The 17867-nt window shown below is 41.0% G+C and overlaps 1 protein-coding gene across 1 annotated transcript in view; it reads left to right on the forward strand.

The window, feature by feature from the left end:
* Positions 1–17867, forward strand: part of LOC124795948 (multiple PDZ domain protein) — a 1551599-nt gene that overhangs the window by 1408608 nt on the left and 125124 nt on the right. The window contains exons 14-15 of the mRNA XM_047260028.1: positions 2677–2746; positions 16247–16303. Of these exons, the coding sequence (XP_047115984.1) occupies positions 2677–2746; positions 16247–16303 (127 nt within the window). The remainder of the gene's footprint in view (positions 1–2676; positions 2747–16246; positions 16304–17867) is intronic.

Below are 17867 nucleotides of genomic sequence, written 5' to 3' on the forward strand. Positions count from 1 at the left end.
GATAGTTATTTGTGAACAGTTATATAGGAATGTTCGATAGAGTAGGAACCTATAAATTCTGAAGCAGACTATGTTTATGTGCAATAAAAGTGTTCACTGACAACGATTACGCTTGGAATTAAACATGTCTTTCACAGAGGGGTGTTATTGACCAAGGGGAGGGAGGACACTGAAGACTTGTGTATCCGAACATGACCCGAAATTGTAAAATAAAAACAGTTCGCGTAGCAGCTGTAGGTTGTCCACATATTTTGAGTTTCAGATGTTGCAGATTTTTAGAAAATCTATTCTGATAGTCTTCTGAAGATACTACGGGAAGAAGCGGAATCTTTTCACGTAAATCACTGTTCAAAATGTTTCAATTTTTTTTTTTCACACGCATTCATCGCCTAATATTCTATAAAATGTCACCGACACGGTTCAACTGCTGGTCGTGCCTTTCTGCGCTGTGATTTTCTGATGCAGACATCACCAAGTAACTTTAGATCTCAGTTACAGACTATTTGATGACACATTTCCAGGAGTAATAATAAATGTAATAACAGTAACTGTAATTAAATTAATGTGTGCTCTCTCCCTCCCCCCCTTCCCCTCTCTCACCCCCTCCTTCTCCACCCACCCAACCATCCCACCTCTTCTCTCTCTCTCTCTCTCTCTCTCTCTCTCTCTCTCTCTCTCGTTATCCTTTTGGGCAAGAGGGAAAGGCAGTGGTGCCGAAGATGGGTTAAGATTTTGGAAACATCGTGGTACTGGGAAAGTTGTCGGGTTGGTACTACTGAACCCCAGCGAAAAGCGATTGTCATTTGTAAGTAGAATGTTAGTGTGTGGAGAAGTACTCTTATGAATAACTGGTAAATGGTAATAAGTAGCTGCCACGAAATGGGTAGGGGAGTGCAGCAGAGTTAGAAACAAGATAGGTTCATACTGGCCATTTGTGTGGAGAGACGGCTATGTTTTTCAGTGTTTTAAGTAAATGACATGGGTAGTTATGACAGTCAACAAAAATTAACACAAGGTTGCATCAATGAGTAATGAAAGACAGGCGCCCCTGAGAGGACGCAATCATAAGAGGGTTGAGGAAAAGGAACCATGATATCGCTTCAGTAAGAGCAGTGAGCTAGAGCTAAAAGTACTGGGATTTTGAGGCAGGGCTGCCCTGTCCAAGACATCGTGTCACAGAAGACAATACTCTTCAGCGGATAACGTGCTAAACTCAGTTGACGAATAGAGGGTAAGTGAAATAATAAGGTCTGCTGAGTCAGCAGTTCTATTGCTTCTTCAGTTAGGCAAGACTATGTACAATGAATTTCCAAAGGATCGTATCATTTTCATTGTTTGGTGCGAGCTGTAAACCACGGATACGGATGTGTGATGATAGTAAGTCACGATATACTCTGTTAGTTGGATTAAAGAGCGATCTACTGTTAACAATTACACAAATACTTCAGGTGTCATTTGATAAAGGTGACAATTGTCAGCACGATAAGATTTATCAAAGGCGCATCTCTTTTAGTACGAACCGTTTTAATGATATGTCGGAAATGGTATATCGCCAGAAAAGAGTCATCAGGGCAAGATGCAGTTCCTGTTCCATTATTTCTGCCGTCTCAGGCGTAACTTGTGAAACAATGTTTGGTACCACGTGGTTGCTAAGACTAATTCAACCTGTGATATTCGTCAAAGTTGAACGTGCTTATTATTAATAAAGAAGTATGTACAGTATCATGCTTGTGTTTTATTATTTTTTAACCACTTTGTATCTCCAGTCTTGTGGATATGTTTTAAAACTGAGGCTGGTTCTAGGATTTCAGTGCAAGGTAGTGGTAGTCTGTACTGAAATTTGAGGTGTTCATCTGGAATGGCACAGTATTCGAGTGATTAGGAGGTTATGATTTTTCCATACATCTCCCTACATGTAAATTCTTGTAGTTTACTATATATCCAAACACATTGAAATTTTAAATTTCTATGATGCTAGATATCTATGATCAAAGGGGATTCTTTGACAGTAAGAACACAAGGCACTGGATGGTAGTTTGATAATTTTCTGCCAGAACTTTTAAAGTGAGAACTTGGGCAGCTAATGCTTTCTTGTGCTACCCTCATCTTACACCACTTATATCACCAGTTATCGATGTTTCTCTCCAGTCCAGTGCTTCTTTCGTTGTCTTTCTTTCTCTTCTGATTTATTTACTCATTTTGTGTTGTAATCTCCCTCACATGTATTTACTTCTTGTCTCTTTTTTTTAGCTACTTGTTTCTTGTTGCATGACGGTGAGGAACAGGGTTAAGATTCTTGCCCATCCACACGTAATTACTTTTTCCATGATTTGTGTACAGTCTTCTAGACAAATGGCTTATGGTTCTCTCATCAAATCCACGAACAGTTGCATGCCCCTTCTTCAACTCAGGTAGTTTCAGCCTGTAATATGTACAGTCAAAGCAACAATTTAGTGATTGTGTATCAGACAGAAAAGAAAATCTAACATGTTATAATATATGTGGATATGGCAATCCTATGATTATTTGCAAAAAAAATGAGAGATGAATAGTTTAGAACTCTTGCTGGTTGGTGTTGAAACTTATCAGTTACCTGTTAACTACAATTGCTTACTAAAATTGTTGAAGCAGTAACTATTGACAAATGTATTCTTACAATTATTCTTTTCTTTCCAGACGAGAAAAAGCCATAGAGGATTTAGCCGTGAAGCCAATTACACAGTTCCCAGTCAGCTTGGATGATGAGGTAATGCATTGTCAAACATATTTATATTGCTAACAATTCAGTACTTTTTCATGCTGAGGCTTATGATTTTGTAGGTAATTATACTTTTTAGTGTTGTTGGGTACTTCAGTTGACAATCTGAATTCTGAATATGACAGTAAATACACAAAAGCAAAGATAAAAAATAATAGGACTTGAGTAAGAGCACTAGTCCTAATTAGTAAAATTATAAAGTGTGTAACTTATACTTGAAATGATGGAACAGAAAATAAATTTCAATCCATAAAAGTTTGTATTTGGTATAAAACTCACTCCTTTTTCATTTATATTTGCAATATGTAGGTAGAGGAAACAAACCTTTTACACAAGTGCTAATTTTTTTTGTGTGAACACAAATTTATTGACATTTGTGGAAGGATCACATTCACCAAAAGTAGTCATCATGCTAGAGAATTTGCCAAAAACTGAGAAACTGTCAGAGGTAGCAAAGTTGGTATACCAAAACAGGGTGGACCTAAGGCACAAAACAAACAAGATTTCCCAAACGTTATGCTTAAAAATTATACAGATTATAGAGGATCCTAAACTGAGTATTTTTGAACTAAGGAACCAATGGCCAGAATGTATCAGGCAGTAAGTCTAAACTTTCATTTTGGCTTCTTTTTTCCTTTCTTTGTTTCCCTTCATCTCTTGTTCCTCCGCTTCAGTGTATGAGGATCCTCTTTTTTCTTCTTCCTCTCTGTGTGCTCCTGAAGGCCGGCCCGCGCGTCTGACGTGAAAAAGGTGACTGGGTAATGCGTAATTCCCAGCCCAGGGTCGACAGGTAGGGTTCGCATGTACCCCCTGGTACAGACCAGGTTCAGGAAGGGGTTGTTGCCTGAGCTGTAACCTTTCCAGATTGCCCATTTGTCCCTCTGTCAGGTGTTCGGGAGGTGTAACGTGAGGTGTGAATGAACACCTAAGGCGGGTGTGCCGCCTTGTGTTGGGGACCCCAAGTTGGAAGGAGCACGCCATTGGAGACGCTGGCAATCATGGGGGTATCCTTGCGGTGAGTCACTCATCGTCTCCATCGATGTCGACGAAACGAAAATGTAATGAGTCTGCTGATTTGAAGACTCTTCCCGCTGCACTGTGGTTCCTTGTTGTATCACATACTGAAGATGGTCAGTCCTTCGCCACAGTCAATCCGTTTATTATTCAGAAAAGTGTCAATGACATTGATGGCCCTGTGAAATCCTGCTCTTGTTTATGGAATGGCACTTTGCTCTTGGAGACGGCTTCTGATACTCAAGCACAACAACTTCTTGCTGCCTCACTTCTTGACAGCTACACTGTTCATGTCAAGGCACATAGAACTTTGAGTTCTTTCTGTGGTGTAGTTTACACCGGGCTGCTTGATGGTATGACCGAAGCTGAAATACAAACTTACCTATCCGATCAGGGTGTCATTGCCGTTCATCGTGTCTTGAAAAAGGTCGATTCTTCCTTGGTGCCCACCCACACTCTTTTCCTCACCTTTGATATGGTGGTGCTGCCGTCCAAGATTATAGCAGGCTACGAAATCATCACAGTCTGGCCATACATTCTGAATCCGAAGCGCTTTACCAGTGTCAATCTCACTAGAACATCTTGTCGACACCCGGCCAAATGCTTAACCTGTGGCAGGGATGCACACGAGGGCGATTGTCCACCACCTTATCCCCGCTGTATCAACTGCCGCCTCCTCCCGGGATTGTCCCATGTATCTTGATGAGCGGGCCGTTCAAGAGATTTGGGTAAAGGAAAAAGTGCCTTAGCCGGTAGCTCGCAAGTTACTGGCTAGTCGCAAACCCTGTGTTCTCCTGTCTGGCACTTATAGTTTTCAGTTCTGTTTACCCCTCGTTCCATGAAGGACATGGCTACACAGACAAGCAACCTCAAATTTGGCTCTGAGGTTGTGAAGTCGCCAAGTGTAAAGGTAACATCATCGTCCCCCCGTCCTACTGTGCAACAAACTATCAATCTCTCGCCTCATGAGGCTAAGCTACCCACTACACAACCGGCAGGCAGGAAAGGCCCGGGAAGACTTTCTGTGTCCCTCCAGCCAACCAACACCCAAGTATTCCTCCAAGCAGAAGGGCTCAAATAAGTCTGCTAAAGACAACCATTTTTCCCTTCACCAACTCGAAGATCCTGCTCTACAGTGTTACCACATGGTCGCTTAGCCCAGCTGGCCTCCATCTCGCTGGTGCGCACCACCAATCGTTTTTCGGTGTTGGAATCCGCCGACTGACGACACAAGTACGCCGATGTTTGTGTGGACCCCATGGAGCAGGATCCTCCTGCTTCTGTGCCCTGTAGTAGCGACTCTACACCGACTGTCCCTCGGCGGACTCTTGAGTTGATACCCCTTCATCTCTTTCTCCTCATGACTGTCCTCCAATGGAACATTCGCTGTCTTCGATCACACAGCGAGGATTTACGGCTGCTTCTAGCATCGCAGCATCCCCTTGTACGTTGCCTTCAGGAAATGAAATTGCGCCCTCAAGATCGCTTTGAGCTTCCACATTACTTACCGTTTCGTTTTGACCTTCCCCCTGAGGTCGGCATCCCATCTCATGGGGGCATCATGCTGCTTATATGGGATGACCTTCATAGTCAACCCATTTCCTTGACTACCCGTCTTCAAGCTGTTGCCGTTCGCCTCTTCCTTCTCCACCCGACTTTCTCCCTCTGTACCATTTATGTACATCCATCCTTCGATGTCACCAGGACTGACTTCTTTCATCTTATTGGGCAGATACCTCCACCATTTTTGCTACTCGGTAATGCGCATCATCCCCTTTATGGCTCTTCCAGGGCCTGCCAGAGAGGTGCCCTCTTGGCCGACATTCTTAACCAACTCAACCTCTTCTGCCTTAACACCGGTGCACCCACTTTCCTTTCTGACTCCTCGCACACCTATTCCCATTTGGACCTATCTTTGTGCACTGCCCAGCTTGCCCCTCGTCTTGAGTGGTCCGTTCTTTCTGACGCCTACTCGAGCGACCGATCTCGTGTGCTCTGTGTGCTGACTCCTACCCCATCCACATGCATGCCCAAATGGTAGCTTACTAAGGCTGACTGGCAGCTTCACTCCTCCCTGGCAACCTTCGCAGAACAAGATTTCCTCAGTCGTGATGACCAGGTGGACTATCTCACAAACGTTATCCTTACTGCTGCAGAACGTTCCATTCCTCGGATTTCCTCTTTGCCACATCGTGTCCCAGTCCCTTGGTAGACTGAAGCATGTTGCAACACAATTCGCACACGGAGATGTGCTCTCCGCGTTTTTAACCACCTCCCAACGCTGGAAAACTGCATTCACTATAAACAGATGCGTGCAAAGTGTCGTCGAGTTCTTCGGGATAGCAAAAGAGCTAGTTGGATTTCGTTCACTAGTTCTTTTACCAGTTCCACACATTCCTCTATTGTGTGGGCCAATCTCCTGTGGCTCTCTGGAACTGAGATCCATTCCCCAATTTCCGGCCTGACAGTAGGTGCTGATGTCATCGTGAATCCTGTTGCTATCTCCAACACCTTGGGCCGCCATTTTGTAGAAGTTTTGAGCTCTTCCCACTATCACCCTTTCTTTATCAATAGGAAACGAGTGGAGGAGGCTTGGGCAATACCCTTCTCTTCTCCGAATCGTGGGTGCTACAATGCCGCCTTCACTATGAGGGAGCTAGATCATGCTCTCAGTTCATTCCAGTCCTCCGCCCCAGGGCCAGACGCTATACATGTTCAGATTTTGCAGCACCTCTCTCTTGTGGATCAGAGCGTGGAATGTCAGATCCCTTAATCGGGCAGGTAGGGTAGAAAATTTAAAAAGGGAAATGGATAGGTTAAAGTTAGATATAGTGGGAGTTAGTGAAGTTCGGTGGCAGGAGGAACAAGACTTTTGGTCAGATGAATACAAGATTATAAATACAAAATCAAATAGGGGTAATGCAGGAGTAGGTTTAATAATGAATAAAAAAAATAGGAGTACGGGTAAGCTACTACAGACAGCATAGTGAACGCATTATTGTGGTCAAGATAGACATGAAGCCCACGCCTACTACAGTAGTACAAGTTTATATGCCAACTAGCTCTGCAGATGATGTCAAAATTGGTGAAATGTATGATGAGATAAAAGAAATTATTCAGGTAGTGAAGGGAGATGAAAATTTAATAGTCATGGGTGACTGGAATTCGAGAGTAGGAAAAGGGAGAGAAGGAAACATAGTAGGTGAATATGGATTGGGGCTAAGAAATTAAAGAGGAAGCTGCCTGGTAGAATTTTGCGCAGAGCATAACTTAATCATAGCTAACACTTGGTTCAAGAATTATGAAAGAAGTTTGTATACATGGAAGAACCCTGGAGATGAAGGTATCAGATAGATTATATAATGGTAAGGCAGAGATTTAGGAACCAGGTTTTAAATTGTAAGACATTTCCAGGTGCAGATGTGGACTCTGACCACAATCTATTGGTTATGAACTGTAGATTAAAACTGAAGAAACTGCAAAAAGTTGGGAATTTAAGGAGATGGGACCTGGATAACCTGAAAGAACCAGAGGTTGTAGAGAGTTTCAGGGAGACCATAAGGGAACAATTCACAGGAATGGGGCAAAGAAATACAGTAGAAGAAGAATGGGTAGCTTTGACGGATGAAATAGTGAAGGCAGAAGAGGATCAAATAGGTAAAAAGACGAGGGCTAGTAGAAACCTTTGGGTAACAGAAGAAATATTGAATTGATGAAAGGAGAAAGTATAAAAATGCAGTAAATGCTAAGCAGGGATGGCTAGAGGACAAATGTAAGGATGTAGAAGCTTATCTCACTAGGGATAAGATAGATACTGCCTACAGGAAAATTAAAGAGACCTTTGGAGAAAAGAGAACCACTTGTATGAATATCAAGAACTCAGATGGAAACCCAGTTCTAAGCAAAGAAGGGAAAGCAGAAAGGTGGAAGGAGTATATAGAGGGTCTATACAAGGGCGATGTACTTGAGGACAATATTATTGAAATAGAAGAGGATGTAGATGAAGATGAAATGGGAGATATGATACTGCGTGAAGAGTTTGACAGAGCACTGAAAGACCTGAGTTGAAACAATGCCCCCGGAGTAGACAACATTCCTTAGAACTGCTGACAGCCTTGGGAGAGCTAGTCCTGACAAAACTCTACCGTCTGGTGAGCAAGATGTATGAGACAGGCGAAATACCCTCAGACTTCAAGAAGAATATAATAATTCCAATCCCAAAGAAAGCAGGTGTTGACAGATGTGAAAATTAACGAACTATCAGTTTAATAAGTCACAGCTGCAAAATACTAACGCGAATTCTTTACAGACGAATGGAAAAACTGGTAGAAGCGGACCTTGGGGAAGATCAGTTTGGATTCCATAGAAATGTTGGAACACGTGAGGCAATACTGAACCTACGACTTATCTTAGAAGAAAGATTAAGGAAAGGCAAACCTACTTTTCTAACTGTTGTAGACTTAGAGAAAGCTTTTGACAATGTTGATTGGAATACTCTCTTTCAAATTCTGAAGGTGGCAGGGGTAAAGTACAGGGAGCGAAAGGCTATTTACAATTTGTACAGAAAGCAGATGGCAGTTATAAGGGTCGAGGGCCATGAAAGGGAAGCAGTGGTTGGGAAGGGAGTGAGACAGGGTTGTAGCTTATCCACTATGTTATTCAATCTGTATATTGAGCAAGCAATAAAGGAAATGAAAGAAAAATTCGGAGTAGGTATTAAAATCCATGGAGTAGGAATAAAAACTTTGAGGTTCACCGATGACATTGTAATTCTGTCAGAGACAGCAAGGGACTTGGAAGAGCAGTTGAACGAAATGGACAGTGTCTTGAAAGGAAAGCAAAACGAGAATAATGGAATGTAGTCGAATTAAGTAGGGTGATGCTGAGGGAATTAGATTAGGAAATGAGACACTTAATGTAGTAAAGGAGTTTTGCTATTTGGAGAGCAAAATAACTGACGATGGTCGAAGTAGAGAGGGTATAAAATGTAGACTGGCAATGGCAAGGAAAGCGTTTCTGAAGAAGAAAAATTTGTTAACATCGAGTATAGATTTAAATGTCAGGAAGTCGTTTCTTAAAGTATTTGTATGGAGTGTAGCCATGTATGGAAGTGAAACGCGGACGATAAATAGTTTGAACAAGAAGAGAATAGAAGCTTTCGAAATGTGGTGCTACAGAAGAATGCTGACGATTATATGGGTAGATCACATAACAAATGAGGATGTATTGAATAGAATTGAGGAGAAGAGGAGCTTGTGGCACAACTTGACTAGAAGAAGGGATCGGTTGGTAGGACATGTTCTGAGATATCGAGGGATCCCCAATTTAGTAGTGGAGGGCAGCGTGGAGGGTAAAAATCGTAGAGGGAGACCAAGAGATGAATACACTAAGCAGATTCAGAAGGATGTAGGTTGCAGTAGGTACTGGGAGATGAAGAAGCTTGCACAGGATAGAGTAGCGTGGAGAGCTGCATCAAACCAGTCTCAGGACTGAAGACCACAACAACAACAACACTCTTGCGGGCAAGCACCTCCTGCTTAACACATACAACTGCATCTGGGCTGAGGGCACATTTTCTGGATGCTGGCGTGAAGCCACAGTCACACCCATTCCTAGTAAGGACAAAAACCTTCCTTCCAGCTACTGCCCCATCTCTTTTACCAGCTGCGTTTGCGAGGTGATGGAACATACAATTCATGCCCAGCTGGTGTGGTGGCTCGAATCTCGCCACTTACTCGCGAATGCACATTGTAGATTTCAAGTGTGGCGTTCTGCAGTTGACCATCTAATTACTTTGTCCACCCATGTCATGAATGGTTTTCTGTGGAAATCCGACTGTGGCAATTTTTTTCGATTTGGAGATGGTCTGTGACACCTGCTGGAGAACTGGTATCCTCCATACTCTTTACATGTAGGGCTTCCATGGGCGCCTGCCCTGTTTTCTTCGGGCATTTTTACAAGACCGAGTTTTCAAGGTGTGTGTGGGTTCTGCTTTGTTGGACACCTTTTTTCAGGAAAATGGTGTGCCTCTGGGTTCTGACCTGAGCTTCATCCTCTTTGCTATCGCCACTAACCCTATCATGGCCTGTATTTCGCCGGGCGTCTCCGACTCCCTTTTTGTCAATGATTTTGCCATCTATTGCAGTTGTCCACAGTCCTGTCTCACTGAGCGGCGCCTTCAGCACTGTCTTGGCCGTCTTCACTCCTGGAGCATTGCCAATGGCTTTCGCTTTTCCGATGACAAAACTGTCTGTATGAATTTCTGGTTTCTCCCACCATCTCTACATCTTGGGTTTGTTGCCCTTCCGTTCATTGGCACTACTAAATTCCTTGGTCTCATGCTCGACAGGAAACTCTCTTGATCCTCCCATGTCTCTTACCTGGCAGCCCACTGTACACAGTCCCTCAGTGTCCTCTGTGTCCCCAATGGTACTTCTTGGGGTGCCAATGGAACCACCCTCTTCTGTTTGTACTGGTCCCTTGTCCGTTCGAAACTCTACTTTGGGTGCTTCGTTTATGCATCTGCAAGCCCATCCCTTTTACGCCGTCTCAACACTATCCACCGTCATGGCATCCGTTTGGACACGGGTGCCTTTTACACCATATCAGTTGAGAGTCTGTATGCTGAAGCTGCTGAACTACCACTGTCTTACAGCCGTGGCTTTCTCCTCAGTAGGTATGCATGCCGTTTGTCTGTCATGCGTGGCTACCCTTTCTATGCCTCCTTCTTTGATGATTCCTTAGATCTTCAGTATGGGGCTTGTCCCTCTTCCCTTTTACCTCCTGGCGTCTGCTTTCGGCACTCGCTGCGGCGGCTTAACTTCACACTACCTGCAACTTTCTCTGTGGGTGTGAACCCTTCACCACCTTGGCTTCGTGAAGTAGCCCATGTTAACCTTGGCCTTTATTCGCTTCCTAAGGACACTACTCCAGCCTTGGTCTATCACCTCCAGTTTCACAATCTTTGCATGGAACTTAGCGATAGTACCTCTGTGTACACTGACGGCTCTCAGACTGACCGTGTGGTTGGGTCTGCATTCGTCGTTGGCACCCGTGTCTTTTGATATCGGCTTCCGGTCCACAACTCAGTTTTTACAGCTGAGCTTTTTGCATTGTATCAGGCCGTGGAGTACATCCAGCGACACAGCCTTCCCAATTGTGTCCTCTGCTCAGACTCACTGAGCGCCCTCCAAAGTCTCTGTGCACTGTACACTGCTCATCCCTTAGTGTAGTGGGTCCAGGAAAACTGTCTTTTGCTTACTCTTGGTGGAGCCAATGTCATGTTTCTGTGGGTCCCTGGTCATGTCGGTATGCCAGGAAATGAGGCTGCTGACGCTGCTGCCAAGGCTGCAGTCCTCTTACCTCGGCCTGTGAGTACCTCTATTCCCTCCGATGATCTCTGCGTTGTTGTCTGTCAAGCGGTGGTGTTCCTTTGGCATCGCCAATAGTCCTCCCTTGACAGGAATAAGCTTCGGCCTTGGACAACCTCCTCTCGGCCCTCCCGCCAGGAGGAGATAATTTTAACTCAGCTGCGTATTGGGCACTGCCATTTTAGTCATCGTCATTTGCTCAATGGCGCCGCCCCACAATTTTGTACGCATTGCACCCGGATTTAAACTGTCTGGAATGCCCTTTGCTTACTAATTTACCTTCCATCTTGAGTTTGCCAACTGATTTATCAGCTGTTTTAGCAAATGAAGCATGGGCTGTCGCCTGCGTTTTACTTTTTATCCGCCGAAGCAATATGGTGAAGGCCATTTAATTTTTAGTTTTGGATCTCCATTCTTTTTTAAAAAAAACGCCCCTTTCCAACGTGTCTTGTTTAGATGTCTCCTATTCTTTCCATTGAGACTGACATATAGTCGTTTCCCTAGTCTCTGTGTTTGTGTTCTATAGTTTTGATTTGGGCGTATGTGACCTCTGTTTTTATGCCCTAAAACAAAACAAACAAACAAACAAACTTCCCTATGTACCAATTTGTCTCATTATTTCAATAAGATACTGTGTTGCATTGTGTCAGATTTTATCCCTATAGCATTATTGATCTGTCCTCCCTTGTGCATGCAATTTCTTCTATGAATTTAACCATAGATGTTTTAGTATTCCTATCTGTGCAGAAACCATACTGAAACAGGGAGAACTCTGAAATTTTCGAATTCATTTTTTGCTATGTTTTTCATGATAGTCCCTATTACTTTTGTTAAGGCTGACAGTAATGATACAGGTTTTTAGTCACTTTGACTTTGAACTTCAGCTGTTGCAATATTGTAAATGACAATAAAAAATTAAATATTCATTTCTCACCATTAGTTGCTTATCTGAAGTACACGTTTAGGATATTATGTCATTTATATAATTTTGATCATAATGATTTGTGACAACATGTTTGTGAAGAAATGAATAAAAAGTTGGGAGAACAAGAAGTGTGACAATATCTTTTGGAAAAGCTGGCAATTGACTATTCAGAAACCTGAAAAATGACAGTTTTGCAGTGTGACAAGTAGGCAAGTTGACAAAGAACTGTGCATAAAGTAAGAGAGATATATAGAAATATGCCCAAACTATAGTTTGGTGAGCTTATAGAAAGAGAGGATTATTAGTAGGAGCTGCACACAGACAACTTTTATGCTGCATTATACATATAATTCTTTTTTTTAATTTTTCTTTCTTCCATTGCCTGGACTGCTGGGACTGATAATGTGTGTTTATTTATTTATCGTATGATGGTACAGAGCTTGGATCAAATACATAATTTTAAGAGTATACAGTGTAAGAAATGACAAGCAAAATACAGGTGCAAAATCAAATGTCCAAAGTATTATACTAAATTATGTGCATATTACACAAGTTCTTAGATTTCTAAGTCCACTTTGTTGATCCAGTTGAGCCCTTCAGGTGATGCATGGTGGATGTCACTAATTGATCCCCCGAAGACTCATTTCGGACATTCACCAACGATGTGATATATTGTTTGCAGAGCAGCTCCACAGTCACAATCTGGAGATGTTGCCCATCCCCATTTGTGCTTTAGATTTCTGCAGTTCCCTTGTCCTGTTCGGATGCGGTTCATGGTTGTCCACTGTCTTCTGGGGAGCGTGAAACCTGGAGCTCACATGGAAGGCTTTTTAGCCAGATGACCGTTGAAACTGACGATTCTTCCCATTGACTTCTCCATACTTCATTGATGTTAAAGTTGGAGGCTTCAAGATGTTGTGCAGTTGGCCAAGGTGGTTTTCTTGACTTCAGACGCTGATGTTCTGCTATTAGTATATCACTGTGTACAGGTAGCTGGGGGTTCTTCTGAATGTTTCTCCAGATCTTCAGGAGATCATCTGATCTTTGTAGAACTGGAGGTTGGATGTTACTTAAAACTGGTAACCATGCAGTTTGAGTGCTATGTATGCAGCCTGTGATAAGTTGCATTGGGCAAGGTTACTCACGTCTGTGGCATACCATAAGTCACACGTGCATCCTGGTTGGTGCTAAATGAGTAACAACAACAGGATGAGACCGAACTGCCCGCAAAGCCTCTCAGTCATAGAATGCAGAGCAAACAACCAAAAAGTCCTCCTCGGGACTTACAAGTTCTTAGAATTGGACCATCTATTCGCATTATGTGTACGTATGTCTGCAATTAAAAATTACAAGTCAGCATTTGTTGCTTGCAAATTGGTCAATTAATTGGGAACTTCCTGCCATCCTGATGCTTAATGCAATCATACATCCCCCCCCCCCCCTGATGATGATACACACACACACACACACACACACACACACACACAAATCCCCAAGCTATAAAACTCACAAGTCTTGATTTTTGAAAACTTCTGATTAAAATTATAACAAGAATTTATTTATTACAAAATACTGTTCTGAAATTCATGTTTTTAAAACATAATTTCTTATACTCAAAACAATAAAACCATAAGATTTAATATAAACAATAGGTACTATAAACTGTTCTCATAGCAGTGTACTGTGCTCCTAGTTGTGCTCGGTACATATTGATGTAAGTTGGTAGTGTTAGTGACTGTGACAAGACATTTTCAACTTGTGCCAGCCGCCTTGTTCAAACAGTTGCATTGTAGCTGCTTGGTGATTGTGTGTCCAGTATTAACCGATAGAGGATTTAGCATTTAGTGGTGAATGGTGATGAAGATATTACCTGTCCATTGGGGTCACATCAAATTCCATCTTCCCTAAGAGTTAGGAGAAAGAAAACACGATGTGACATGAGACACCAAGTTAAATGTTTAGTGAATGCTTTCACTGTCATTTTTCTTCTGATCATTGAGTTGTATTACAACTGGATTGAATGAAGCGAATAAACAACACATCTGTACATGAATGTTGCTATTATACATCTCAGTGGAAAATTTTAGTTACAGTGCATTAAATACACATGTACTAATTCAAATCTCTGGTGCTGACTTGTTGCTGCAAGTTAAAAAAAAAAAAAAAAAAAAAAATCCCAGGGAATTGCCAGAGCACTGCTCTGGTGCCTTACGGCATCTGCAAATAAGCCCTTCTCCAGCCCCTCGTCCCTTCATTTTCTTATTGCATTAACTTTTGGAATATTTTGTAAAAATGTTTTTGCAGCTATTAAGAACATTCTTTCTTGATGGAGTATGCTGAATGTGTTTCAATGTCCCAATATTGACCAATCTTCAGATCTTCGGTGAAAGTTTGTAATTTCTTCAGTCATTCCAGCTTGAGAATCCCAGATGGGTACAGCTGTCCCATAATTCTTTCATTGACACATAGGTCAGCATATTCTTCACACTAAAGATAGATGAATATTTCTCCATATATTATACAGCTACTTATATGCCCTGTAAACCACTATGAAGTATGTGGCAGAGGGTACTTGACATGGAACCACGTGTTAGGGTTTCTTCCCATTCCAGTCACACACGTACTGTGTGAATAGTGACTGCATAAATATCTCTGCGCATTGTGTAATTAGTCTAATTTTGTCTCCATGGTCCCTTTAAGAGCAGTGTCTAAGAGACTGAATAATTTGTCTAGATTCTTCACTTAATACTGATTCTTGAAATTTTGTAGCAGACTTTCATCGGGTAATTTCCTTCTATCTGTAAGAGCCAGCCCCATAAACTTTAGCAGCAGTCTGGGATGCCACACAAGTACCTTTTGAACAGTCTCCTTTGGAGACTGATTACGTTCTCCCAGTATCTTGCCAATGAATTTTAATCTGCCATCTGTCTTATTTACAAATGAGCCTATGTGACCATTCTATTTTATATCACTGTAAATTGTTACATTTAGGTATTTATGTAAGTTGACTAACTCTAATTTTATTGTGAACTGCATAATTTTACTTTTCTGAACATTTAAGGCAAGATACCAATCTTTGCACCTCTTTGAAATCATATCAACTTCTGACTGAATATTTGTGCAGCATTTTTCAGACAGTACTTCATTATAGACCACTACATCATCTGTGAAAGGAGTGAAGTTACTATTAATATTGTCTTCAGTGTCATTAATATACATCATGAACTGCAAGGTTCTAAACACACTTCTCATTGACATACTTCTGTCGATTACTCCTAAGATAACATGCTGCATCATCCTTACCAAGAAATGTTCAATCCTGTCACAGATTCCGCTCAATACCTCCCACGATCAAACTTTCAGTAGTACATGTAGGTGTGGTACTGAATCAAATGCTTTTCGGAAGTCAAGAAATACTTTTATCTCTTCAACTGCCTGGAACCGTGGCCTTCAGGATGTCATGATAAAATTGAGAGTTGGGTTTCACAGGATCATTTTTTATAGAATTTTTGCTGGTGGGCACTGAGGAGGTCATTTTGTTGGAAGTACCTCTTTATGTTTTAGCTGAAAATATTTTGTAGGATTATACAACAGATGGATGTTGGACAGTAATTTTGTGGATCACTTCTGCTATCCTTCTTGTAGACAGACATGACCTGTGCTTTTTCCCCAATCACTAGGCACAGGATTTTGTTCAAAGGAACTATAGTATATTGTGGTTAAAATGGAGCTAACTCAGCTGCACATTCTACATAGCATCTGACCGGGATCCCATCAGGCCCTGGAGTTTTAGCAGTTTTAGTTGTTTCTTAACATCACTGACACTAATATTGCTTTGAAGGAGTAAATATTTTTGATTCATAATTCTAATAAATTTCTATATACAGACAATATGGAAGGCATATAGTGAATAAAGAACATTACTCATTTACTATTTTTCTAAGACACTCTCAATGTTATGACCATTTCTTTACTGTATACTAAGTTTTTTCCTTATAAGAAATCTTTAATACTGTCATGTAATATCTTATAGTCTGTAAACATGAACCAAATTGAGTAAATAATTCTGTAGGCTCCAGTATTAAAATAAATCCAGAAATGAAGAATTGCAGCATGAACCAAATTTTATTTCCTGTTTTAATATTGAAGTTGATTATAACTTGTTTCTCTTTGTTTCAGACTCCAGAGGAAAAATACAGTAACTTCAAAGGTCTGCGGACAGTTACTATCAAAAAGGTAAATTATTCTCTGTCATAAATTATTTCCTCCATCACTATACCTTCAACTCATAGTTTAGAAGTGAGTGTTACACCGATGTTTTCTTTTGCAGCCATAATATCCACATATTCCATCATTATGAATGTCATTGCAGTTTCCAGTCCCAATCAGTCTGAAACATATGTTAGATCACTTCTATGTGTTTTTTGTAAATAATTAGTAACACATTTTACCATCATAACGAATATGACAAAAATGAAGTTTCCATTTTTGTGCCTCGTGTACATCTACACTAAATTCCACAAGCCACCTTTGGTGTGTGCACAAGGGTACTTCTGGTAGCACTATCATTTTGCTGCTTGTCTGTTCCATTCACATATGATTCATGTGTGGTAAGTCTTCTTAGAAATCTTGTTAATCTAATTGTGCCATCATGGTCATTGTACAGACATCAGTTGGAGAAAGTGATAAGTTCTCTGACATAACTCTCAGAATTTCAACAGTATACCTCTTCATTGTGTGCAATGCCACTCTTGTACTTTCACATTACTGTAGTTGCATGAGCATCTCAGTAACCTCTTCCGCTTACTAAACAAACCTATGGTAAGACGAACCACTCTTCCTTTGTGTCTCCTTAGGAACTTCCAATGTCACCCTAGTTTTTACTTGTGCTACAAAACTGTGCATCTTTGTCAACACTATGAAGTTCCTATGTGTTCATGTATGCTACCTTAATCTCTATTAATAAATAAATATCAAATAAATAAAAGATAACTGAACAACTGTTCCACTGGAATAATGCCTGCAAATAGTTTTCCATTCCTCTTCACTGATGGTACATCACTACAATACTCCAATATCTTCTACTAATTATAAAATTACTTGAATGTGTTCATTCTAAATAATTTGAAGTGCACTAAAAATCAAACTGCTTATTGAATCACTGTGCATGGGTTCACTGTGGCTGACAATTATCTGCAAAATTTCTTCTGTCTTATTGAAAATTTCTGCAGTGCCAATGTAATTTTTTGGTATTTAAACTTGTAATAAGCTGTAACATTACGTAAAGATTAAGATAATTTTTACTGCCATAGAGGTTGGTTTTTACTTTCCATTGATTGTGGGGTGCTGAAAAATTCTAACAAGATGTTGTGCAGTGCTCATCCACCCACCCAGTCCTCTTGTCATTCATTCACTTGTTTATTCGTGCACTGTATTCCGTGTTATCTCACTTGATTTTAAAAACCCAAGATATACAAAAAAGCTGACATTTTAATTTAACCATAATGCTTGTTATTTGTTTGTACTAGTGCAGGTAGATAGTTACTTGAATGTAGTTTAATCTTGTATTTTGAAATATTACTTACTGTGTGTTTTAACAAATGTTTCCAGAAATTATACTTTGTAGGATTGGCATCATTTGAGGAAAACATTTTTTAAAAAATAAAATCTTTCTCAACAGAAATCAGACCACTGCTAAAACAGCATCACATTTTTTAAATAAATTATACTATTATCGATTTCCTTTTGAAACTATTAGTTGACTGTTGGTTGATTACAGCAATATTTAGTTCGTTATATA

Source organism: Schistocerca piceifrons, chromosome 4 (assembly GCF_021461385.2).
Source record: "Schistocerca piceifrons isolate TAMUIC-IGC-003096 chromosome 4, iqSchPice1.1, whole genome shotgun sequence".
Taxonomy (NCBI): Eukaryota; Metazoa; Arthropoda; class Insecta; order Orthoptera; family Acrididae; genus Schistocerca; species Schistocerca piceifrons.